Source organism: Saimiri boliviensis, chromosome 2 (genome assembly GCF_048565385.1).
Source record: "Saimiri boliviensis isolate mSaiBol1 chromosome 2, mSaiBol1.pri, whole genome shotgun sequence".
Lineage (NCBI taxonomy): Eukaryota > Metazoa > Chordata > Mammalia > Primates > Cebidae > Saimiri > Saimiri boliviensis.
Genome location: NC_133450.1, coordinates 132,336,456 through 132,362,639, shown reverse-complemented (window position 1 = coordinate 132,362,639; position 26,184 = coordinate 132,336,456). Strand labels below are relative to the sequence as shown.

Sequence of the window (26,184 nt, the reverse complement as noted above, 5' to 3'; positions counted from 1 at the left end):
CAGAGAGAGTCCCAGGGTATGCAGGGTGTGCAGGCGTCCTGCACCCCCATGGCCATCTGCGGCTCTGTCCCCAGAGCTGATGGGATGGAGGCTGTGCCAAGGCATGGGAGAGCAGGAGTGGCTGGGGCTGAGGGCCCCTGTGTCACCACCCCCCCACCCACTGGCAGGGTCTGCGTGCTGCTGGGCTCCATACATGGGCACAGCCACATCCCCTGACCAAACAGCAAGCACCTGCCCAGGACTGATGGCAGACGTGCACCAGATGGGAGCAAGGGCTGCCGGAGTGGCCAGGGAGGGTGCCCTCAGCCACGCAGACACTCAGGGGTGGGGGCAGAGCTGACAGCCCCACAGGCCTGGCCGCCAGGAGCTGGGTCGGGACCACGAGGATGGGGAGCCGGTGGGTTAGGGGTACCGAGTGTGGCTTCCTGCAGTCTTTGGTTGGTTTCAGAATCATGTCATTCTGCTCGGGCTCCCTGGGTGACAATGGCATCTCCAGGGGACCCAGAGTCCACAGACCAAGCGTGGAGTGGGCAGGCAGCTCAGGGAAGCCACACTGGGTCCTGTATGAGGCCACCAGGCCCCTCACTCACCCTCTCCAAGGTGACAGCAGATGGAGTCACTGAAAGGCCTGTGCAGTGGCCGGTCTGAGGTCAGCCCCAAAGAGGGGCTGCCCACAGGGCAGGAGCCGGCGAAGCCCACCGCCCCCCGACAGTGACACCAGGGCTACCCAGTACCTTATTGAGCTCCTCGATCCTCCGGATCAGGTAGGGGTTGCTGGAGGAATTCTCGAAGTAGACATAGTCTGCAAACAGTGACAGAGACAGCGTCACCCGTGGCAGCAAAGGCCGGAGCTGCGCTCACCTCCTGCTGCCCAGGGACTGGGGGCGCAGGAGGGGTAGCGCCATCCCCATCTCTGCTCTCACAGGCGAGGAACAAACGGAGGAAGCAAAGCCCCTACACCCTCAAGGAGGGGTGGGCACAACCAAAACCACCTGACAGGCTGGCTCAGGGCCAGTGAGATGCGGCAGGAGGGGCCATACCCAGCAGGAGCCCACAGCCCCCATCCTGGATCCTCACAGGCACCAGCCGCCGAGGGCTCAGGCCCTTCTTGGGGAAGCCGTGGGGGTCAGGTGGCAGCTTCCCAGGCAAAGCCCAGCTCCAGCGCTGCCCAGCCTTGCCAGGAGCCCCAGGACACCTTCCCACTGGCCGCAGCCTGCCTGGATGCTACACTCCCAGAGCCACATGGCCACCACCAGCCCCCAGCCCTGCCCACGTGCCCAGGGACCCCTATCTTTCCCTCCAAAACCAACAGCAGCGACTACAAAGAGAACACAGCTGGGGCTTTCTGGGCCCAGGCAAGCTCAGAAGCGGGGCAGAGTTGCTCTAGGAATTATAGGGTCATCCTCGCCAGAGCTCAGGAACAGCGATGGGCACTGGGAGGGCCCCGGGACCAGCTGTAGGGTGAATACAACGCTTCCCTCAGCAATAGAACCACAGCGCCTCCCGCCTTCTCACCAGCTCTGCAGAGAGCCACTGCATTAACAGAGCCCAGAAGCTCACCCTGGAAGGCCCAGGGAAGTCCAGGCCAGTGGTGCAGAAGCCCCAGCGCTCCAGGCCTCCAGAGGCTGCGTCCTCGAGAACCAGAACCATGAGCACCCTCGCCAGCCACCTGCACTGCTGCTGCAGGAGGACCCAGCAAGAGGCCCGTCCCAGCTGGAATCAGCCCAGAGGCCCACACAGGCCTGGGATTCAGCAAAATGCAGCAAGACCAGCACCAAAGTAGTCCAGCCCATCTGTCCACACGGAGGCCAAACCTGTACAACAAGGACCCTGTGGAGGGGCCTAGAGAGCATCTCCCCCTGCTGCCGGCACACACCTGCAGTCATGTGCCCGTGAGGACGCACCTGTGGGGATGCACCTGTGAGGACGCACCTGCACATACATGCTCATGAGGACACACCCGTGAGGACACACCTGCATGGGCACCCATATGCAGAGCCACACCTATGCATGCAGCTCCTGAGCGCCCTGTGCCACCCAAGCAACACAGCTGATCAGACAAGGCTGCGCCCACACAGAGCTCCACAGGACAATGGGCTAGGAGCACGGAGAGCCCAGAGGGGACAAAGCCACGGTGCCTGGGGGCCACGCCCAGCAGTGAGCGCTCACTGAGAAAAGGCTGCGGAAGTGGCAGTAGGCCTGTGGGTCTGCGTCAGGGCTGCAGGAGGCCCCGAATGCAGGCTGTGGTCACACCTGTGCAAAGCTGTGAAAACGACAGAATCCACTCAATCTCACAATCAGAACTGGTGGATTTCATCCCATGTAACCATTGCAAACAAACTTTTTTTTAAAAAGGTCTCAAATCAACTTTTCATTCTAAGAAACCAGATAAAGAAATGAAACCCAAAATAGTGTATCAAACTTGCCAAAAACTGGGGGGAAAATGCCCCTCAAGTGAGGAAGGACAGACAAGCTGAGGTCCTCCGTCCACCTGATGGAGGACTCCTTGGCAGTGGCCATGAGTGAAGGTCCCGGCGGCACAGGACCTGCAGCACCGGGGAGGCCCTTGGTAGGGGGGCACTGGGGCCACGTGCGGCCGGGCCACCAACACGATGTGGCATGTGAAACCAAGGGGTAGAGGACGGGAGACCACGGAGGGCCAGGGGATTTGCGGAACAGACTGTTCCATATCACGACTGTGGGGCGACATGACCACAGGCTTGCCAATATTCACACAACTGTACACGTAAAAGGAATTGCACTGAATAAATTATGCTTGAATAAACGAACAAATAAACCAAGAAGGCAGGAAATAATACAGTAAAAATAATGTGAAACAGGCCGGGCGCGGTGGCTCAAGCCTGTAATCCCAGCACTTTGGGAGGCCGAGGCGGGTGGATCATGAGGTCGAGAGATCGAGACCAACCTGGTCAACATGGTGAAACCCCGTCTCTACTAAAAATACAAAAAACTATCTGGGTGTGGTGGCGCATGCCTGTAATCCCAGCTACTTAGGAGGCTGAGGCAGGAGAATTGCCTGAGCCTGGGAGACGGAGGTTGCGGTGAGCCGAGATCGCGCCATTGCACTCCAGCCTGGGTAACAAGAGCGAAACTCCGTCTCAGAAAAAAAAAAAAAAAAAAAAAAGTGAAACAAAAACAGAGGGGAAAACATCAAAGGAATCAAAAGCTGCGATTCTGTTTTGTTTTGAGACACAGTCTCACTCTTGTGGCCCAGGCTGGAGTCCAGTGGCGTGATCTCAGCTCACTGCAACCCCCGCCTCCCAGGTTCAAGTGACTCTCCTGCCTCAGCCTCCCCAGTAGCTGGGACTACAGGCATGCACCATCACACACAGCTAATTTTTGTATTTCTAATAGAGACGGGGTTTCTCCATGTTGGCCAGGCTGGTCTCAAACTCCTGACCTCAGATGATCTGCCCATTTTGGCCTCCCAAAGTCCTGGGATTACAGGTGTAAGCCACCATGCCTGGCCTAAAAGCTGGTTTTTAACAAGATCAATAAACTGGAATCTTTAGCCAGACTGACAAAGAAACAAAGAAGCCACACGTAACCAACATCAGGACGACAGATGAGACATCACCACAGATCCTCCTGATGTGAGAAGGGGAATCAGAAATATTATGGAGGGCTTTATGCCAGAGAATCTGACAACTTACAACTTAAATGAAATGAACCAATTGCTTGAAAGACACAAACACCAAAGCTCATTCAAGAAGAAACAGGTAACCCTATTCATATGACAGAAATAAAACAACAAAAACTCTAGGCCCAGATGGCTTCACTGATGAAGTCTATCAAACTGAAGTCTAGCAAACTTAAGTTTAAGGAAAAATTAACACCAATTCTACACAACTCTTCCAGAAAACAGAAAAAGAGGGAACACTCCCCAGCTCACAGCGAGGACACCATTGCCCTGATACCAAAACCAAAGACACACAAGAGATCAGGAGGATCACTGGAGTCCAGGAGTTTGAGACCAGCTTTGGCAACATCATAAGACCCCACCTCTAAAAACTTTTTTTTTAATTAGCCAGGTGTGGGAGCATGTGCCTGTAGTCCCAGCTGCTTGGGGGCTACGGTGAGAGGATCACTTAAAACCAGGAGTTTGGGACTGCAGTGAGACATGATGGTGCCACTGTACTCCAGTCTGGGTGACAGAGTGAGACCCTGTCTCTAAAAATAACTTAAATTTTTAATTCAAAAATCAATGGAGCTCATCATATTCACAGAATAAGTGAGAAAAAGCCTATGACTAGCTCCACAGATGCAAGAGTATAACCTGAAATCCCAAACATACTCTATTAAACTCTGAGTCAACAAGGAACTAAAGGGTACTTCCTCAGCCTGATAAGACATTTACGAAAAAACCTACAGCTAGCATCATCCTCCGCGGTGAGAGGCTGCTTCTGCTAGATCAGGGATGTGGAAGGGCACCTACTCTCACACTACTGCTGACCACTGAGGAGTCCCAGCCAGTGCACAGGAAGAAAAATCAGTGAAAGGCATACCAATGGGATACGAAGAAATAAAACTTTCTATATGCAGATGACGTGACTTTCTATACAGAAATCCCCAGAGTCTACAAAAAAGCTATTGAAACTGCTGAGGAAGAGTTCAGCAAGCTCATGGGTTAACATTTAAAAATGAGTTCTCTTTCTAAGAACTAGTAACAAACAGAAATCAAACTTGAAGTACCAGTCGCAAGAGCACCAAGAAAAATGAAATTCTTACAAAATAAATGTTACAGAAGATCTACCTATAGATGTTTAAAGACTGAAAGATCTGTGCAAAGATCTATATGCTGAAAAGTACGAAACACTGGTGAGAAAAATCAGCAGAAGATGTAAATAAACGGCAATAGATAAGATGTCATGGAATGAAATACATGTTGGTGAACTTCCCATAACGGCCCGGAGAGTAAATACTCCAGGCTGTGCAGGCCGAGGCCACGCCACGGGTTATCACGTAGGGACTAAACAAATTTCCACACATTTTACACGGATGAAATTAAAATGACTGACTGCAGCTTTCTATGACACAGACGAACTCGTGAGGACTTGGATCATTTTGGGAGATGACATTTTGCTTCACCAGGTTCAAATGTAACGTTCTCTATCACCAGACGCAGCAACAATAGTGCCTCGGTCGGGGCTGGCTCAGTCGCCTCAGTGAGGCGAGTCCTCGCTTCACAGGACCTGTCCAGCACACTGCCAGCCCCAGGTGCGTGGCTCTCAGCAGGCAGCCTTGATGCTGAGCTGGGATCTGCAGAACTCCACTAGATGCTTCACACTTTTTCCAGTCTTTTTTCCATTTCCCAGAAGGCCAACTCAGCAGGCTCAGGCTGCCCGCATTCTTCCTTCCAGAGCGGCCTGACCCTGACCTGCTCCTGGGAAGTCACCTCGGAGCCTTTGGGGCATCCTGCCTGCCAAGAGCATCTGCTCACGGGCACTACCTCAGGCAGGCTTCCCTGACAGAGTGACGTATGATGGGACTTTGTGGCATCAGCCTGACCTCTGCAGGGGCTGAGATGAGGGACGGAGGGCAGCCACACGGCGCTCAGCCAGGCCCCAGGCCCACATGACCAACCTCCAAAAACACCTGAGCCACCAAGGCTCATGGGAGCTTCCCTGGTCAGCAATATGTCAGGCCCGTCCCCACAGACTACTGCTGGAGCCAAGCACCGCCCAGCCTCTGTGGGAGAGGACGTGTGGAAATCCACACCTGGTCTCTCTGGAGCCCAGCCCCCGGAGAGGCTGTAATGAACTGTGAGTGCTGGCAGACATGCTCTTCTGTGTGCCATGAATTCTAGTGAATCACAGCCGAGGGTGGTCTTGGGGACCCTCTGCCACAGCACGTGATTACGTGACAGGCCAGTCGCTTTCAGCTGCAGGTCAGGTAGGAGCCCCTCAACACACAGCTAAGTGGATTCTGAAGTATAGACATTTCACTTGCACTTCCATCGAAGTCCCAAACACACTGCTGTGATCACAGCGTTAGCCCAGAAAACAAGCTCACTGAAAATCTGTGGCAAAGGAGACTCTGCCTCGCATTTTACCCCTCGACGCTAAGAACACTGTACAAAGCAGTTTGTAATGTAAACAACGTGAGCTGTTGCCAAGATGACTTCATCACAGTATAAAATTTGCAAATACGTGTGGCTGTGCCTAGTAATTTTTTGTTTCAGGCCCATACTGGCTAATGTGCCTAGTAATTTTAAGATGAAATCATAAAGAATGTAAAGAACATCATGCAACTAAAACTCTTTTACAAAGTCATCTGGTGTACTGAGGATGGTGGCCAACAGTGGTTCATTCTGAAATTTTTCAATTTTGGTGCTGGCTTTTTAAAAAAGCAGGCCAGATGCGGTGGCTCACGCCTGTAATCCCAGCACTTTGGGAGGCCGAGGTGGGTGGATCATGAGGTCAGGAGTTTGAGATCAGCCTGGCCAACATGGTGAAACCCTATCTCTACTAAAAATACAAAAATTAGCCAGGCGTGGTGGCACACACCTGTAATCCCAGCTACTCAAGAGGCTGAGGCAGAATCACTTGAGCCTGGGAGACAGAGGTTGCACTGAACCAAGATTGTGCCACTGCACTCTAGCCTGGGCAATCAAGCATGACTCTGTCTAAAAAATTAATTAATTAATTAAAAAGCAATACAACTTCGGCCGGGCGCGGTGGCTCACGCCTGTAATCCCAGCACTTTGGGAGGCCGAGGCGGGTGGATCACGAGGTCAAGAGATCGAGACCATCCTAGTCAACATGGTGAAACCCCATCTCTACTAAAAATACAAAAAATTAGCTGGGCATGGTGGAGCGTGCCTGTAATCCCAGCTACTCAGGAGGCTGAGGCAGGAGAATTGCCTGAACCCAGGAGGCAGAGGTTGCGGTGAGCCAAGATCGCGCCATTGCACTCCAGCCTGGGTAACAAGAGCGAAACTCCGTCTCAAAAAAAAAAAAAAAAAAAAGCAATACAACTTCAACACTGCTGGGCCATCAAGCTGTTGCATAGGAGAGCAAGTCAAGATAGTCAGCTTCAGGCTGGGCGCGGGGGCTCACGCCTGAGCCCAGGAGGTCGAGGCTGCAATGGGCCAGGACTGTGCCACTGCTCTCCAGCCTGGGCAATACGGCAAGACTCCATCTCTTTAAAAAAAAATAAGGTTTTTTTAATTCAAGAACTGATGATAGTCAAGGATAGTCAAAGTTGACTGCTGAAAACTACTGGCTCCATAAAGCATGACAGATTCAAATACTTTCCACAGGCCAGGCACAGTGGTTCAAGCCTCTAATCCCAGAACTTTGGGAGGCTGAGGCTTGTGGATCACTTGAGGTCAGGAGTTCGAGACCAGCCTGGTCAACACGGTGAAATCCTGTCTCTACTAAAAATAGAAAAACTAGCCAGGTGTGGTGGTACATGCCTATAGTCCCAGCTACTTGAGAGGCTGAGGCAGGAGAATCACTTGGGCCCAGGAGGTAGAGGTTGCAGTGAGCAAAGATTGCACCACTACACTCCAGCCTGGGCAACAGAACGAGACTCTGTCTCAAAAAAATAATAATAATAATAAAAAATAAGGCTGGGCACAGTGGCTTTTGCCTGTAATCACAGCATTTTGGGAGGCCAAGGCGGGCAGATCACCTGAAGTTGGGAGTTCGAGACCAGCCTGACCAACATGGAGAAACCTTGTCTCTACTAAAAATACAAAAAATAATCCCAGCTACTTGGGAGGCTGAGGCAGAAGAATCACTTGAACCCAGGAGGCAGAGGTTGTAGTGAGCAGAGATCGCACCATTGCACTCCAGTCCAATCAACAAGAACAAAACTTTGTCTCCAAACAAACAAACACACACTTTCCACCAAGTATTTACCTGCCAACAAGTAACAGAATGAATAACTATAGACTTTCATCATCTTATGCCTTTTTTTTTTTTTTGAGATGGAGTTTCGCTTGTTACCCAGGCTGGAGTGCAATGGTGCGATCTCGGCTCACCGCAACCTCCGCCTCCTGGGTTCAGGCAATTCTCCTGCCTCAGCCTCCTCAGTAGCTGGGATTACAGGCATGCGCCACCATGCCCAGCTAATTTTTTGTATTTTAAGTAGAGACGGGGTTTCACCATGTTGACCAGGATGGTCTCGATCTGTTGACCTCGTGATCCACCCGCCTCAGCCTCCCAAAGTGCTGGGATTACATGCGTGAGCCACCGCACCCGGCCGTAATATTATACTTTTAACAAGCCTTGTAAATTTGTCTAACCAAGCCCTTTTCTGTGATACACACTTCACCACCATCACTGGTAACACATCCTAGCAGATTCCACTTCAGGTTACACCAAATTAACATCTTTCCAGCTGCTGCTGCCTTTTTTTTTTTTTTTTTTTTTTTTTTAGATGGGAGTCTCACTTTGTCGCCCAGGCTGTGATCTTAGCTCACTATAACCTCCGCCTTCTGGGTTCAAGCGATTCTCCTGCCTCAGCTTCCTAAGTTAGCTGGGACTACAGGCACACACCACCACGCCCAGATATTTTTTTTATTTTTAGTAGAGATGAGGTTTCAGCAAGTTGGGCAGGATGGTCTCAATCTCCCGACCTCGTGATCTGCCCACCTCAGCTTCCCAAAGTGCTGGGATTACAGGTGAGAGCCACCACACCTGCCCTTCCCAGCTTCTTTGAACACATTCCTGCCTTTATGTGGCCTATGTATACCATTCAGAGGCTCGCCCTTCAAACTCACTAACTTTGTGGGTTTTTTTTTTTTTCTTGAGACAATGTTTCCCTCTTGTTGCCCAGGCTGGCGTGCAGTGGCACTATCTAGACTCACTACAATCTCAACCTCCTGGGTTCAAGAGGTTCTCCCACTTCAGCCTCCCAAGTAGCTTAGGACTACAGGCACGTGCTACCATACCCAGCTTATTTTCGTATTTTTAGTAGAGATGGGGTTTCACCAGTTTGGCCAGGCTGTTCTCAAACTCCTGACCTCAGGTGATCTGCCCACCTTGGCCTCCTAAAGTTCTGGGATTACAGGTATGAGCCACCGCACCCAGCCCAAAGTCACTACTGATGCCTCCAATAAACTGAGCAGTATCAGTAACATCTGCTGACTCACTGACATCCAAGGAAAGCTTATCAAAATGATGCTGTTTTCGGCCTGTTCATGTTGCTTTCAACATTTTCAGCTCCCGGACAACGGTTTTCCCTGTGGGACTAATCATGTTGAGCAGGTTTCCTTCCTCTGGACACGCTTCTTTGGCTGCGATGATCAAACACGATTTCCTCACTACTGATAAACGCTTTCCTTGCTGGGCTAATAAGTCAGTTATGTGGAAACCTACATTGATTGTATCCTCGTTTTCATCTTTATTTTTGTAAAGAAGTTCTGCTGTGATGAGACACTCCCTTTTGACTTTTCTAACACTTCTGAGCATCGCTTATCCCGGAGTTCAGAACTGTGATGATACCACATGCACCGCATCCCTTCAGCACAGAGGCAGTCACTAGACAACAGCGATGCTTTGCCGTCTGAGACAGAGGCAGATGGTGCACTCACCGCCGCAGCTTAGAAGGGCCCTACTCAGGGCCCAGTGTGGTGGCTCACACCTGTAAGCCCAGCACTTTCGGAGGCCCAGGCGGATGGATCACCTGAGGTCAGGAGTTCAAGACCAGCCTGGACAACATGGTGAAACCCCGTCTCTACTAAAAATACAAAGAAATTAGCCAGGTGTGGTGTCTCACGCCTGTAATCTCACCTGAGAGAGGCAGGGGAATCTCTATTCAGGAGGCTGAGGCAGGGGAATTGCTTGAAACCAGGAAGCAGAGGTTGCAAGATGGCACCACTGCACTCCAGCCTGGGTGACAGAGCAAGACCCTTTCTCAGAAAGAAAAAAAAAAAGTGGGGGTGGGGGCTCCATCCAGTCAGCTCTTTGCTTGATTTCACAGTGGGAAATGGAGCTACGGGGATGCAGGTGGCACTGAAGATGCAGACGAGCTGTACCTGCCACTGCGTGGTCTGAGGAGCCGCGCCCGCCTCCACAGTCTGTGGAACTGCGCCCACCTCTGCGTGGTCTCTGGGTCTAAGGAGCTTTGCCGGCCTCTGCGCGGTCTTCAGTGGGCTGAGGAACTATGCTTGCCTCAGCGTGGTCTCTGGAGCGCTGTCTGCCTCTGTGTGTCCTGCAGTGGGCTGACCAGCAGCACAGACTCATGGCCACTCAGGCCTTGTAATATCATAAGCAAGAAATATTTGGTCTTGTCACTGATTCCTGGCAGACAGTACCCCAAACCCTTGGAAACTCTGGAGTGATGAGAGTGTCTTCTCTATGCAATAAGATGATGGTGGTTGGGAGGCCCTAGATAACTTCAAGATGGAGGCTGGAACCCACAGAGCCCAAGACAGCATCACAGGGTTAAGAATTCCAGCCCCACCCCGACATCTCCAGGGAGGGGACAGGGGCTGAAGGCTGAACTGATCCCCAATGGTCAATGATGTATCAATCACACCTAAGTAATGGAGACTCCATGAAAACCCAAAAGGACAGGATTTGAAGGGCTTCCAGGCAGCTGAACAGATGGAAGTGGGTAGGGGAGGACATGGAGGCTCCAGCCATCCTTGCCCTATGCACCTCTTCCATCAGGCTGCTCATCTGCACCCTTGGGAATCTTCTTTATAATAAGCCAGTAAACATTAGCATTTCCCTGGGTTCTGAGATGCTCTATCAAATTAATCCAACCTGAAAAGGCAGTCCTCGGAATACTGATTTATAGCCAGTTGGTGAAAAGCTCAGAACCTGGGGTTTGGGATTAGCATTAGCAGAGAGGATGGTCCTCTTTCAGCGTTTCTGCTGTCCCAGCTCAGCAGTGTGACTAGACACCTCAGCTGCTCTGGCAGCGCCGGCTGTAGCACCTCCGCACCATTGCCATGTCGCAGTTTTTCACCACTGGTTCGGACAGTGAGTCCGAGTCGACCCTGTCCAGGGAGGAACTCATCACCAAACCTGTCAGAGACAACTACAGCAAACAGCCATTGTTGCTGAGCGAGGATGAAGATGATACCAAGAGAGCTGTCTGAAGTGCCAAGGACAAGAGGTTTGAGCAGCTGACCAACCTTATCTGGACCATTCATAATGCCATGAAGATTCGTGATGTCACCAAGTGCCTGGAAGAGTTTGAGCTCCTGGGAAAAGCATATGGGAAGGCCAAGAGCACTGTGGACAAAGAAGGTGTCTCCCGGTTCTATATCCACATCTTGGCTGACCTGGGAAGACAGGGAAGGGAAGAAGATGAACAATGCCAAGGCTTTGAGCACCTTGCGCCAGAAGATCCGAAAATACAACCATGATTTTGAGTCCCATATCACAAGTTACAAGCAGAACCCTGAGCAGTCTGCAGATGAAGATGCTGAGAAGAATGAGGAGGATTCAGAAGGCTCTTCAGATAAGGATGAGGATGAGGAGTCAGTGCTGCAACTTTCTTGAAGAAATGAGATGCTCCTTCTAGGGAGAGTTGCAAGTTCCTCAAAAAGATGGACGACGAAGATGAGGACTCAGAAGATTCTGAAGATGATGAAGACTGGGACACAGGTTCCACATCTTCTGATGCTGACTCAGGAGGAAGAAGGGAAACAAACCGCACTGGCCTCAAGATTTCTTAAAAAGGCGCCCACCGCAGATGAGGACAAGAAGGTAGCGGAGAAGAAACAGGAGGACAAGGCTAAGAAGAAGCAAGACAGGAAATCCAAGCGTCTGGATGAGGAAGAGGAGGACAATGAAGGCGGGGAGTAGGAAATGGTCTGGGGTGGAGTGCCCCTGGTTAAGGAGAAGCCAAAAATGTCTGCAAAGGGAACAGAGATCACCTATGCTGTTGTTATCAAGAAACTAAATGAGATCCTACAGGCATGAGGCAAGAAGGGAACTGATCGTGCTGCCCAGACTAAGCTGCTACAACTGCTGGTTCAGACTGCGGCAGAAAACAACCTAGGAGAGGGCATCACTGTCGAGATAAAGTTCAACACCATCGCCTCTATGACTAGAACCCCAACCTGGTATCCCACATGAAGCCAGACATGTGGGGGAAGTGTCTGGACTACATCAATGAGCTGATGGACATCTGTTTGCAAATACCAAGATTTTTGTTGGAGAGAATATTCTAGAAGACAGTGAGGACCTGCACAGCGCTGACCAGCCACTGCATGTCCGTGGCTGCATCCTAACTCTTGTGGAATGATGGATGAAGAATTCACCAAAATAATGCAAAACACTGATCCTCACTCCCAAGAGTATGTAGAGCACACGTGGAGCACTTGAAGGACGAGGCCCAGGTGTGCGCCATCATCGAACGCGTGCAGCACTACCTGGAGGAGAGGAGAGCCACTGAGGAGGTCTGCCGTATCTACCTGCTGCGAATCCTGCATACCTACTACAAGTTCGATTACAAGGCCCATCAGCGGCAGCTGACCCGGCCTGAGGGCTCCTCAAAGTCTGAGCAAGATCAGGCAGAAAATGAGAGTGAGGACTCAGCCGTGTTGATGGAGAGACTGTGCAAGTACATCCACGCCAAGAACCGCACAGACCAGATCCACACGTGCGCCATCCTCTGCCACGTCTACCACCATGCTCTGCACTCCCGCTGGTACCAGGCCTGTGACCTCATGCTGATGAGCCACGTGCAGGATAACGTTCAGCACGCAGACCCTCCAGTGCAGATCCTTTACAACCGCACAATGGTGCAGCTAGGCATCTGTGCCTTCTGCCAAGGCCTGACCAAGGACGCGCACAACGCCCCACTGGATATCCAGTCCAGTGGCTGGGCCACGGAGCTTCTGGGCTAGGGCCTGCTGCTGCGCAGCCTGCAGGAGTGCAACCAGGAGCAGGAGAAGGTGGAGCGGCGCTGGCAGGTCCCCTTCCACCTGCACATTAACCTGGAGCTGCTGGAGTGTGTCTACCTGGTGTCTGCCATGCTCCTGGAGATCCCCTACATGGCTGCCCACGAGGGCGATGCCTGCTGATGCATGATCAGCGAGCAGTTCCACTACCAGCTGCACGTGGGCGAGCGGCAGCCCCTGCTGGGTCCCCCTGACTCCATGAGGGAACATGTGGTTGCTGCCTCTAAGGCCATGAAGATGGGTGACTGGAAAACCTGCCACAGTTTCATCATCAATGAGAAGATGAATGGTAAAGTGTGGGACCTTTTCCCCAAGGCTGACAAAGTCCACACCATGCTGGTTAGGAAGATCCAGGAAGAGTCACTGAGGACCTACCTCTTCACCTACAGCAGTGTCTACGACTCCATCAGCATGGAGAAGCTGTCAGACATGTTTGAGCTGGATCTGCCCACTGTGCACTCCATCATCAGCAAGATGACCATTAATGAGGAGCTAATGGCCTCCCCGGACCAGCCGACGCAGACCGTGGTGATGCACCACACCAAGCCCACTGCCCAGCAGAACCTGGCTCTGCAGCTGGCCGAGAAGCTGGGAAACCTGGTGGAGAACAATGAGCGGGTGTCTGACCATAAGCAGGGCACCTACGGTGGCTACTTCTTTTTTTTTTTTTTTTTTTTGAGACGGAGTTTCACTCTTGTTACCCAGGCTGGAGTGCAATGGCGCGATCTCGGCTCACCGCAACCTCTGCCTACTGGGTTCAGGCAATTCTCCTGCCTCAGCCTCCTGAGTAGCTGGGATTACAGGCACGTGCCACCATGCCCAGCTAATTTTTTGTATTTTTAGTAGAGATGGGGTTTCACCATGTTGACCAGGATGATCTCGATCTCTTGACCTCGTGATCCACCCGCCTCCACCTCCCAAAGTGCTGGGATTACAGGCTTGAGCCACCGCGCCCGGCCTACGGTGGCTACTTCTAAGACCAGAAGGACGGCTACCGCAAAAACGAGGGCTACGTGTGCCGTGGCGGCTGCCGCCAGCAGCAGTCTCAGAAGGCCTGCTGAGCTTTCCACTGTCTCCAGGCCTAGACCATCCAACCTTGAAACCTAAACCACATCCCAGTTATTAAAGGTCTATTTAAAGTTGGAAAAAAAAGAAAAAAAAGAAGAGGACAGTCTTGTGAGACTCAGCTATTCAGCTGCAGAACCTAGTATTCTCTCCAGGTAAGCAGCGTCAAAATTAGGTTAAATCATAGGACATCTAGTTGGATAAGCGACTGGCTGCTGGTGGGGAGAAATAACACACACGTTCCAGGGACCAGAGGTGACGTGTTCTATGTCGAATGTGTGAGAGCAGGAAACAGTCTGTCTTTTCCTATCCCTATCACGAACATTCAACCCCACCACAGCAGCTCAAAGCAGCCACAGAATCACCAGAATCCCATTAACGTGGCTGTGTTCCCATAACGCTTTATTCCAGGGCACTGAAATGTGAATTTCACATAATTTTTATGTGTCATGAAGTTTTCTGCCTTTGATTTTTTCTCAACAATTAAAAAATGTAAAACCCATTCTTAGCTCATGAGTCATCAAAAACAGGCAGTGGGCCAGTTTGCCAATCCCTGTACGAGAGGACTCAAGATTGGTGTAGATGCCAATTATTTTCCAAACAGACCTACACTGGCACTGTGCTTAGCTTGATGACGCTTTGCAGATGTTGTGTTTCTTACAGATTGAAGATTCGTGGCAACCTGCATCAAGTCAAGTCTCTCGGTGCCATTTTTCCAACAGCTCACTACGCGTCGCTGTCACGTTTTGGTAATTCGCTCAGCGTTTCCAACTTTTTAACCATTAATCTATCGGTTACGGTGACCCCTGATGCTACTATTGTCATTGTTTTGGGGCACCATGAGCCATAGCCATCTGATAACTGAGTTGATAAACGGTGTGTTCTGACTGTCCTAGGAACTGGCCATCCCTCCCTCTCTCTCACTCTCCTGGGGCTTCCCTATTCCCTAAGACACAATATTGAAATTGGGCCAATTAATAACCCTGCCATGGCATCTAAAGTAGTCAAGCGAAGGGAAGAGTTGAGAGTCACACATCTCTCACTTTAAAACAAAAGCTCGAAATCAATGACTAAGCTTAGAGAGGAAGGCATGTCGAAAGCCAAGATACCCTAATGGAAAGCTAGACCTTCAGCACAAAGCAGATAGCCAAGCTGTGAATGCAGAGGGAAAGTTCCTGAAAGAAACTGAAAGTGGGCCAGGCCCGGTGGCTCACACCTGTAATCCCAGCACTTTGGGAGGCCAAAGAGGGTGAATCACTTGAGGTCAGCAGTTCAAGACCAGCCAGGCCAACATGGTGAAACCCCGTCTCTACTAAAAATACAAAAATTAGCTGGGCATGGTGGTGTGTGCCTGTAATCCCAGCTACTAAGGGGCTGAGGTGGGAGAATTGCTTGAACCAGGGAGGTGGAGGTTGCAGTGAGCTGAGATTACACCACTGCACCCCAGCCCTGGCAACAGAGCAAGACTATCAAAGAAAAAGAAGTTAAAAGTGCTGCTCCAGGCTGGGCACAGTGACTTACGCCTGTAATCCTAGCTCTTTGGGAGGCCAAGGCGAGAGGATCGCTTGAGGTCAGGAGTTGGAAGTCAGCCTGGCCAACATTATGAAACCCATCTCTATTAAAAATACAAAAAAATGAGCTGGGTATGGTGGTGCTACACCTGTAGTCTCAGCTACTTGGGGGCCTAAGGCAGGAGAATCACTTGAATCCGGGAGGCAGAGGTTGCAGTGAGCCAAGATCATGCCACTGCACTCTAGCCTGGGCAACAGAGTGAGACTCCGTCTCAAAACAAACAAACAAACAAACAAACAAACAAAAAGGTGCTGTTCCAGCGAACAGAAGAATGATAGGAAAGCTAAAAAGCCTTAGTACCAATAGGGAAGTGGCCAGGATGGGAAATCTAAACAGATTTAATATTCCCTTCAGCCAAAGCCTCAGCCAGGCAAGGCCCTAACTCCCCTCAGTTCTGTGAAGGCTGAGGGAGGTGGAGGCTGCAGAAGAAAAATTTGAAGCTAGCAGAAGTTGGCTCATGAAGTGAAAGGAAAGAAGCCATTTCTGTCACATAAAAGTGCAAGGTGAGGCGAGGCACAATGGCTCATGCCTGTAATTCCTAGCACTTTGGGAGTCCAAGGCAGGATGATCACTTGAGGCCAGGGGTTTGAGACCAAACTGGGCAATACAGTGAGACCCTATCTCTACAAAAATAGCCAGGCATGGTAGCATATGCCTGCAGCCCCAGCTACTCAGGAGGCTGAAGTGGGGAGGACCCCTTGAGCCCAAGAGGCTGAGGCTGCAGTGAGCCAAGATCATACCACTGCACTCTAGCCTGGGCCCAGGGGAGGATGCTGTCTCAAAAACAAACAGCCGGGCGCGGTGGCTCAAGCCTGTAATCCCAGCACTTTGGGAGGCCGAGGCGGGTGGATCACGAGGTAAGAGATCGAGACCATCCTGGTCAACATGGTGAAACCCCGTCTCTACTAAAAATACAAAAAAATTAGCTGGGCATGGTGGCGCGTGCCTGTAATCCCAGCTACTCAGGAGGCTGAGGCAGGAGAATCGCCTGAACCCAGGAGGCGGAGGTTGCGGTGAGCCGAGATCGCGCTATTGCACTCCAGCCTGGGTAACAAGAGTGAAACTCCGTCTCAAAAAAAAAAAAAAAAAAAACACGACTTTTTTTGGTTTCTGTAGAAATCCATAAGCCAATTCTAAACCCTGTAAGGCAGGCGTCCCCAAACTGCGGCCCCCTGAGGCCATTTATCCGGCCCCCTGCCACACTTCGGGAAGGGGCACCTCTTTCATTAGTGGTCAGTGAGAGGAGTACAGTATGTGGTGGCCCTCCAACGGTCTGAGGGACAGTGAACTGGCCCCCTTTGTAAAAAGTTAGGGGACACCTGCTGTAAGGGAATGCCAAGGAACTAGAACAGGTTAAACAATTTTGAAAATGAGGAACAAAGTTCAAAGATTCCCAGTACTTGATTTCAAGAATTACTACAAAGCTGGCCATGGCAGCTCACTCTTGGAACCTCAGCACTATGGGAGCACAAGGTGGGAGGATCACTTGAGCCCAGGAGTTCAAGACCAGCCTTGGCAACATAGCGAGGCCCCATGTCTACAAAATAATAGAGAAACTCAGCTGTGTGTGGCGGCATGCATCTGTGGTCCTGGCTATTCAGGAGGCTGAAGGGGAAGGATCACTTGAGCCTGGGAGGTGTAGGCTGCAGTGAGCCATTACTGTACCACTGCACTCCAGCCTAGGTGACAAAGCAAGACCTTATCTCAAAAAAAAAAAAAAAAAAAAAAAAAAGAAGCCAGACGCAAAAGCCCACATACCGTGCAAGGCCACTTCTGTGGCACTCTGGACAAGGCGGAACGGCAGGAACAGAAAACAGGTCAGTGTTGCTGTGAGCTGGAGGAGGAGAGGCGGCTGACTATAAAAGGTCACAGGAGAAGCACGTCAGGTGAGAAGAGCTGCCTGAGTGAAAATCACAGGCTCAACACAAGTGGCCTTCCATGTGTAACACGTATCTCAACCTGACTTTTTTTTTTTTTTTTTGAGACGGAGTTTCACTCCTGTTACCCAGGCTGGAGTACAATGGCGCGATCTCGGCTCACCGCAACCTCCACCTCCTGGGTTCAGGCAATTCTCCTGCCTCAGCCTCCTGAGTAGCTGGGAATACAGGCACGCGCCACCATGCCCAGCTAATTTTTTTTTTTTTTTTGCATTTTTAGTAGAGACGGGGTTTCACCATGTTGACCAAGATGGTCTCGATCTCTTGACCTCGTGATCCAGCCGCTTCGGCCTCCCAAAGTGCTGGGATTACAGGCGTGAGCCACCGCGCCCGGCCAAACCTGACTTTTTTTTTTTTAAAGACAGTCTCGGCCGGGCGCAGTGGCTCAAGCCTATAATTCCAGCACTTTGGGAGGCTGAGGCGGGTGGACCACGAGGTCACGAGATAGAGACCATCCTGGTCAACATGGTGAAACCCCGTCTCTACTAAAAATACAAAAAATTAGCTGGGCATGGTAGCACGTGCCTGTAATCCCAGCTACTCAGGAGGCTGAGGTAGGAGAATTGCCTGAACCCAGGAGGCGGAGGATGCGGTGAGCCGAGATTGTGCCACTGCACTCCAGCCTGGGTAACAAGAGCGAAAAAAAAAAAAAAAAAAAAAGACAGTCTCGCTCTGTCACCCAGGCTGGAGTGCAGGGGTGCTATCTCGGCTCACTGAAACCTCCGGCTCCAGCGCTCAAGCGATTCTCCTGCCTCGGCCTCCAAAGCAGCTAGGACTACAGGCACGCACCACCACGCCTGGCTAATGTTTTTTGTATTTTTAGTAGAGATGGGGTTTTGCTGTGTTGGTCAGGTTGAAACTCCTGAGCTCAAATGATCTGCCTGTTTCAGCTTCCCAAAGTGCTGGGATTGCAGGCATGAGCCACTGTGCCCAGCCTAAACCTGACTTTTTAAGTTAAAAAAAATACACACACCCACAGAGTCAATTCTCATTATCCGCAGTAATTATGTTCTATAAAGTCACCGCTAATACTGAATTACTGAACATCAAACCTCTGCTCCTACAGGAAATATGGGGTCAGGTTCCTACAAGCCTCTGGTCACATTTTCAGCAACCAATCAATACATAACAGCATTATTTTGCATTTCTGTCAAAGAACTTTATATAATAATATAATAAACATTGCTGTTCTCTGACACCGAACTCACACTGGGGCAGAGCCTGTCTAACACGCATTCTGTCCGTGGACCCGTCACAGCCTGCCTGTGCACAGGGATACCTGCTGCAGCACCTCCCCAGGGCATCTGAAGAGCAAAATCACAGGCAAGAGCCCCAAATTCAAGAAGCATGGCCCTCAATAGCCCAATAAAAGACAACTTGCTTCCAACACGGGAGCACCAGCAGAGGGCAAGGTCCCTCACTCACCCCAACAGGCGCCCGGGCACCACGCAGTTCAGGCTTTTAGCAGCCTGTGTGTGCCCACCAATGGCTGCAAAAGTGACACAAGCATAACTTCTGCGTTTAAACACACGTGTTAGCAAGTCAGGGATGGGGCTGCAAAAGATCTAGAGAACAGACACAGCCCCCAAGATCACTCAGCGGTAGGAGCTACATGCAGGGCGGTACCAGCGGCTCTGCCCGTGCGGGACCCTCCAGCGTGCAGCCCACTCTCCTGAGCTCACACCACTGCTGGGTCTGCCTTGGTCAGAAACGGAGGCCCAGGAAACAGCAACAGTGACTGGGAAAGCCCCCAGCACCCCCGCTCCGGGAGCTGGGTCTCCATGTGACCACATCCCAAATGCTGCAGACATGCCCTGTATTTTTATCTGTAAAACCCAGGCACTGACAGCCTCATGCCCAGCCCATCCTCGGGCATCCTCCTCCTCCGTCGCTGTCCCCACAAAGTCCACGAAGGGTCAGAGACCAGAGCCCCAGCATCTGAGGGGCATCCGGCAGCCAGGGATGGGGACAGCAGCCCCCAGGGGCTGCAAACAGATGTCCCCTCGTGCAAGTGGCCCAATGGCCCAGGCACCCTGTCTTCTGGAAGAAGGGCCAGAGCATGACCCTCCCCCAGAACTGCCCCAGCCCAGCCCAGAGAAAGCCACACCTCAGGGCCAGCCCCCGAGTGCGCGGTCCTCTGAAGGCAGGGGATGAGACAGGCAGAACCAGGTGTGCCCCACACCTGATTCCACCGCTGACCAACCGCACAGGCCATGAGGCTCATTCTATTTTTATGAGACTGAGTCTCACTCTGTCTTCCAGCCTGGAGTGCAATGGCGCGATCTGGACTCGCTGCAGCCTCCTTAGGTTCGTTTTTAAGGTGTGCTTGATACAAGGGGCTGCTGTCACTGCCCCGGTTTCCTTCCATAACAATGCTGCCCTGAGGACAGCCTGGCAGGGCACAGATGGGGACGGACACATGGGCCCCTCCATGCCCCAGGGGGCCCCCAGCTGCACAGGTCTGCAGACCCCCCTCCTGATGGCACCCACAGAGCTCAGGCCCTGACCACAGGGGGCTCTGGAGGAAGGGGGCACTTCAGCTCCTCAGGCCACCAGGGCAGAGAAAGCAGAGCCCACGCCAGGCCGGATCACAGGGCTGCAGTGCTGAGGCCGCCCCAGGGAGGCGCCAGGAGGCTGTGAGGGGAGGTCACCACAGACCTCTGAGATGCACCACACAGCCCACAGGAACAAGCCTGGGTCCTGTCCTCAGGGGTGCAGGGGTCACGTTGGTGGGGTGGGTGGGGTGTAGGGGTATGGGGTGCTGGGTAGCCCTGCACCGGGAGGGTGGCCCCATTGCCGCAAAGATCCCCCAGTCTGCACGCTCAGACATGAGCCCAGTGGGACAGCAACGGAGCAGGCCAGCTGGGGTCGGGGTGGAGACACCAGTAACACGGGAACCCGGGGAAGCAGTGAGCCCAGGCAGCAAACTAGGAAAGACCATTTGGAGAACATGAAATGAGCTCTGCCGGGCAGGGCAGCTCACAACCTTGCAACCCCAGCAGCACTTGGGGAGGCCAAGGCAAGAGGATCGCTCAGGCACTGGAGTTCGAGACCAGCCTGTGCAACACAGCGAGACTCAGCCTCCATAAAACATAGACAAATGAGCTGCGTGTGATGGTGTGCACCTGTGGGCCCCGCTACTCAGGAAGCCGAGGTGGGAGGATCACCAGAGCGGGGTGGGGGGGGTGGGGGGGGTGGGGGGGGTGGAGGCTGCAGTGAGCTGTGATGCTGCCACTGCACTCCAGCCTGGGTGACAGGAGACCCTGTCTCAAAAACGCAATTCAGCGCTCCCAAAACAGCCTGCTGGAGTGTCAGGTAGGGACTCAGCGGCCCCCACACAGGGTTTGAGGGTGGCTACTCATGGGGAATGGCCGTCACCGTTTCCAGCAGGACTCAGCCCATCATCAGGAGAGGGCATCCCAAGTGCAGCTGGAGGAGGAGGGAGGCCCTGCAGCCAGTGCTCCCCCGCTGCCTCTCAGGCGCCTGGCAGGGCCGCTGAGCACCCCAGCCCCCCAGCCTCACCTGCTGACCAGCGTCCAGATGCGCAGCTGAGGACCCACCTCTAGGCAGGACGCCCGAAGGGCTGCTGCAGCAGTCTTGATGTCCAGAGCCCGCAGATGCGGGGATGGGGGAATGGCACTGCCACAGCGGGTCAGGCACCAGAGGTGCGCTTCTTTGGACCATTCATTCCAACATCCCTTACCAACAGCTACCTTTTTATTAATCTAAGAGCTTAATTGTCAAAGTTTTCTCTCAGAACAATATGGGGCTGGATGCAGTGGCTCACGCCTGTAATCCCAGCACTTTAGGAGGCCAAGGTGGACAGACCACTTGTCAGGAGATTGAGACCAGCCTGGCCAACATGGTGAAACCTCATCTCTACACAAAACACAAAAACTAGCCAGGCGTGGTGGCGCGTGCCTGTAAGTCCAGCTACTCAGGGGACTGAGGCAGGAGAATCGCTTGAACATAGGAGGCAGAGGTTGCAGTGAGCAGAAACTGTGCCAATGCACTCCAGCCTGGGTAACAGAGCGAAATTACGTCTCAAAAAAAAAACCAACATGGAAGGCCAAAAGTAGGCACCAAGCCCGCCCTGGAGCAAGCCAGGAGTGCTCAGTGGGTCATGCAGGAGGGTCCCAGGGGCCCGCCCTGCTGGAGAGTGAGCCAGAGCCACAGTGCTCAGACTAATCCTCACAGGCCGAGCGGGACAGCCCCACACCATCCCTCCAGACAGCACGCCTGGGCCCCAGCCACTTCTACATCCTGCTCTCAGGGATGGCCGTCTCCAGGGATCTTCCCTGCCTTCCTGGAAAAAGAAGGGTGGGACCCCAAAGTCGCCCCAGGGACTGCATGCACTCGGCACTCAGGGTGGGGCACTGGCTGCAGTCTTTTACAAATCAGGAGTTTTTTTTAAGTTTACTTTTTTCCCCACTGGCAAGTATGTAGAGCAGTAACGTTTAAACTTCAAAAAAAAGCAAACCAACTAGAACAAAAAAGCAGAAGCGGCATTTCTGACAGCATGATGGAGTGTGGGTGACGGTGCCCCCCAAGTCCAGGGAAGGCCAGCGCCGCAGATGGGCGCTTCCATGCAGGCCACACAGACACCGGGACAGTGCCCGCGGCCCTGTCAGGCGGATGCTTTCTGCCATCTTTTCAACCTACGGTAATTTTTTTTTCTTTTTCTTTTTTTTTTTTTTTTGAGATGGGAGTCTAGCGCTGTCACCCAGGCAGGAGTGCAGCAGCACGATCTCAGCTGACCGCAACCTCCACCTCCCAGGCTCAAGTGATTCTCCTGCCTCAGCCTCCTGAGTAGCTGGGACTACAGGCATGCACCACCACCCCCGGCTAATTTTTACATTTTTAGTAGAGATGGAGTTTCACTATGTTGGCCACGCTGGTCTTGAACTCCCAACCTCAAGTGATCCACCTGCCTCAGCCTCCCAAAGTGCTGGGATTACAGGCGTAAGCCACCACACCCAATCTTGAGCTATATTGAAATTAAAACAGCTGGGCATGGTGGCTCATGCCTAATCCCAACACTTTTTTCGGTGAGCCAAGATCATACCATTACACTCCAGCCTGTGCAACAAGAACAAAACTCTGTCTCAAAATAAATAAAATAAAACAAAAAGGCCAGGTATGACGGCTCACACCTGTAACCCCAGCACTTTGGGAGGCCAAGGCGGGCAGATCATGAGGTCAGGAGTTCGAGATCAGCCTAGCCAACATGGTGAAACCCCCGTCTCTTCTAAAAATACAGAAATTGGCCGGGCGCGGTGGCTCAAGCCTGTAATCCCAACATTTTGGGAGGCCGAGGCGGGTGGATTACAAGATCAAGAGATCGAGACCATCCTGGTCAACATGGTGAAACCCCGTCTCTACTAAAAACACAAAAAATTAGCTGGGCATGGTGGTGCGTGTCTGTAATCCCAGCTACTCAGGAGGTTGACACAGGAGAATTGCCTGAACCCAGGAGGTGGAGGTTGCGGTGAGCCGAGATCGCGCCATTGCACTCCAGCCTGGGTAACAAGAGCGAAACTCTGTCTCAAAAAAAAAAAAAAAAAATACAGAAATTAGCAGGACGTGGTGGCATGCGCCTGTAGTCCCAGCTACGGAGGCAGGAGAATCTCCTGAACCCAGGAGGCAGAGGTTGCAGTGAGCCAAGATCGAGCCACTGCACTCCAGCCTAGCCAACAGAGCGAGACATCTCCAAAAAAAAAAAAAGACCAGGCGCGGTGGCTCAAGCCTGTAATCCCAGCACTTTGGGAGGCTGAGGCGGGTGGATCACCAGGTCAAGAGATCAAGACCATCCTGGTCAACATGGTGAAACCCTGTCTCTACTAAAGATACAAAAAATTAGCTGGGCATGGTGGCGCGTGCCTGTAATCCCAGCTGCTCAGGAGGCTGAGGCAGGAGAATTGCTTGAACCCAGGAGGCGGAGGTTGCGGTGAGCCGAGATCGCGCCATTGCACTCCAGCCTGGGTAACAAGAGCGAAACTCTGTCTCAAAAAAAAAAAAAAAAAAAAAAAAAAAAAATCAAAAGATTGGGTGTGAACCTCTTGCAATGAAGAAAACACCCAAGGCAAAACAGTACTGGCCTGTGCGCTGAAACGCAGAGCCCTGCATGAACAGATGCAGGCAGCTCACTGGCACTGATGTCGCTGTCCTGTTTTGGAGGCTATCTCACATCTTCATGCTCAACTCAGAGAAGAAACACCACCAGCGCCCTGGGGCCCCTCTTCCCACAGCAGGCCTCAAGCCTTTCCCAGCCCTTGGGGCTGACCATCCCTAAGGAGCAAAGGTCAGGGAACCCTGACCCCGCCACCCTTGCCCAGGCCATCCGCTGCCCTCGCAGGCACAGACACAGGCCTCGGTCTGTGGCCAGGGCACTCCACAGGGAAGAAACAGGCCCTGTTCTCTCCCGGCTCACCACTTCACCCAGGTCAGCCGGCACAAAACTGCTGTGGCCGCCACACCTTCCCCTACCGAGTCCTACCTGACAGGGCCTTGGAGCAGCCTGCCAGCTAAAATGTGGGATGCCCAGATTAACTATGATTGTCAGATAAGAATCTTCTGGGATAAGCATGTCCCATGCCACATTTGGGACATACTTACACTAAGAAATTTCTGTTTATCTGAAACTCAAATTTGCCTGGGCGTCCTGTACTTTTCTGTGCTAAATGTGGCGCCTCTATGCACAAGGTCCCTGCAGGCACACAGGAGCAAGCCCCTTCCCAGGATGGGTCCCTACCGGCAGCTCCCACAGGCCAGGGCTGGCCGCCCAGACAGGGCCCATGCCAGGTGGCAGGCAACAGACGCTCAAAGGCCGCTCAGGAGACACTGCACACCTTCCTCTGTCTTGCCTAGAGACTCAAGAATCCAGACACCCCTCCCCGAGCGAGCACCAAGACAGGAAGCCACCCTGCAACGTCCAGCCCACTGCCACCACGGGGCCCTGCCAGGACCACAGGACCAAAGCCGGGATTCCCATCCAGAAGCCAGGCATAACTGCCGCTTCTCCTATAGGACAGTCAGGACAGAGAGGGGGAGCCCTACAGCCTTGCCGGCAGGGAGAGGACATCCTCGGAGCAGGCATGTGGGGGCCCTGACAGCCCCAAGCACACCCTGGCCACAGTGACCATGGACTGCACACACAGTAGCAGCCGGATCCCACGCCTGCCTGTGCTGCCAGCAGACGGCACCCAACCTCCGTGCTCCTCATCCCAGGAAAAGAGAGCAGCAGCATCTCTGCCAGGCACAGTGGGCCCTTCCGCAGCAACCTCGAGATCCAGGCCACCCACCCTCACACCACTGGCGCACTCGGGTCAGTGAGGCCCCAGGAAGGGCCTGTGGGCACGGGGTAACAGAGGGTGCAGGGGACAGAGTGCCACACAGCCCCACTCAGGGCTCCTCCCAAGCTGTGCAGCGCCCAGAGGGGCTGCAGCTCAGCGACGGGATGAGCAGTGTCCTGGAATTCTCAGCCACAGCACAGCTGCCACAGGGCACAGGACAGCTGAGACACAAGGTCCTCGCCCACACCAAGGAGAAACTGAGGCACAGGAAGGTAGAGGGGGCGGCCAGGCTGGCGCCAAGTTCACAGGCAGGGGGGCCTGAAGGCCAAGCCATGCAGCCACTCGCCACTGGGAAGGCATGAGTCGGGGTCCACGTATCCCCAGCCCCAGAGTTCAAAGCCGCCTTCACTCCCCACCTCCACCCTGGGTGGGGGCAGGGAGAGCTCTTCTTGGGACCAATCCCAAAACCATGCGCAGTGGGCCCAGCTGAGCCAGGCAGCAGGCATCCTCTCTGCCAGGGTGAGAAACCGGCCCTCATGTCAGGTTGGAAGGGGGTCTCCAGGTGGGGAGAAAGAACGAGGAACAGGCCCCTCCCTCGAGGGACCCCGCACCCAGGCTGCTGCCTGAGCCTGGGGTGGGCCTAGCCCACCTGTGTCCACACAGGGACCCGGCAAAGGTGTGTGAGGCTGTGGAAGGGGCTGCCGCTGGATGGAGAACAGGCCCACCGCCCCTGCAGAGGCCGGGGGCCGGAGCTGCTGCTGCGGACTGACCACCCATCACAGACGGACGGGTGTAGGGGGCTTCCACCGTCCCCAAGGTCACAGGGCTGGCCGGTGGGACCACACAGACGTCCAAGGTAGCAGAAGCCACGCTCGAGGGACACAGAGTGTTTTGGGCACTCGGGGCCAGGGCAATGGGGACCAGGCCAGCACGGCAGCGACCCCAGCTCCCTGCAGCAGCGCAGGCTGCTGGTGAGGGAGGTAAATGGGCACCTGCCGAGAGGGTCACAGGCAGGGAGGGGTCTGAGAGTCCCGGGGAGGGAGGTGCTGATGGAATGATGGAATGAGCGCGACCCCCCACCTCCCTGTGAAAGACCCCACGGAGTCTCAGGCACACGAAGTAGGGCAAGGCCCAAAGCTGCAGGCCCAAGGGGCCTGAGCAACAGGAGGCTGGGCCCAGGGAGGCAGTCCCCGGCCCCCGCACCGGCCCCGGGGGCCCTCCGGCCTCTCCCCAGCCCTTGCAAAGCGCCTCCCGATTGGGCTGAGGTGAGCGGGAGGCAGGGAAAAGTTTGGGGGGACTTAGAGGCGTGCTCTGGATGCCCGCTCCCCGCGGAAGACCCCCGAGGGAGCCCTGCTGGGGGAAGCCCCGGGGCCGGGCTGCAGGAGGGCTCTGGGGAGGAACCCGGGCCCTCGCCGGGGCTCCCCATCCC

At 53.3% G+C, this 26,184-nt stretch overlaps 1 protein-coding gene and 1 pseudogene across 5 annotated transcripts in view; one reads left to right on the top strand and one right to left on the bottom strand.

Annotated features, from left to right (window-relative positions):
* MTA1 (metastasis associated 1) overlaps positions 1–26,184 on the bottom strand; it is a 58,843-nt gene that overhangs the window by 30,534 nt on the left and 2,125 nt on the right. For all 5 annotated transcript variants that reach the window (XM_074394397.1, XM_074394396.1, XM_039462945.2 and 2 more), the window contains exon 2: positions 735–802. Coding sequence is in view for 3 of the 5 variants with exons in the window: in XM_039462945.2 (XP_039318879.1) it covers positions 735–802 (68 nt within the window). In the remaining 2 variants the exon portion in view is untranslated. The remainder of the gene's footprint in view (positions 1–734; positions 803–26,184) is intronic.
* LOC141583429 (eukaryotic translation initiation factor 3 subunit C-like) lies at positions 10,913–13,950 on the top strand (annotated as a pseudogene).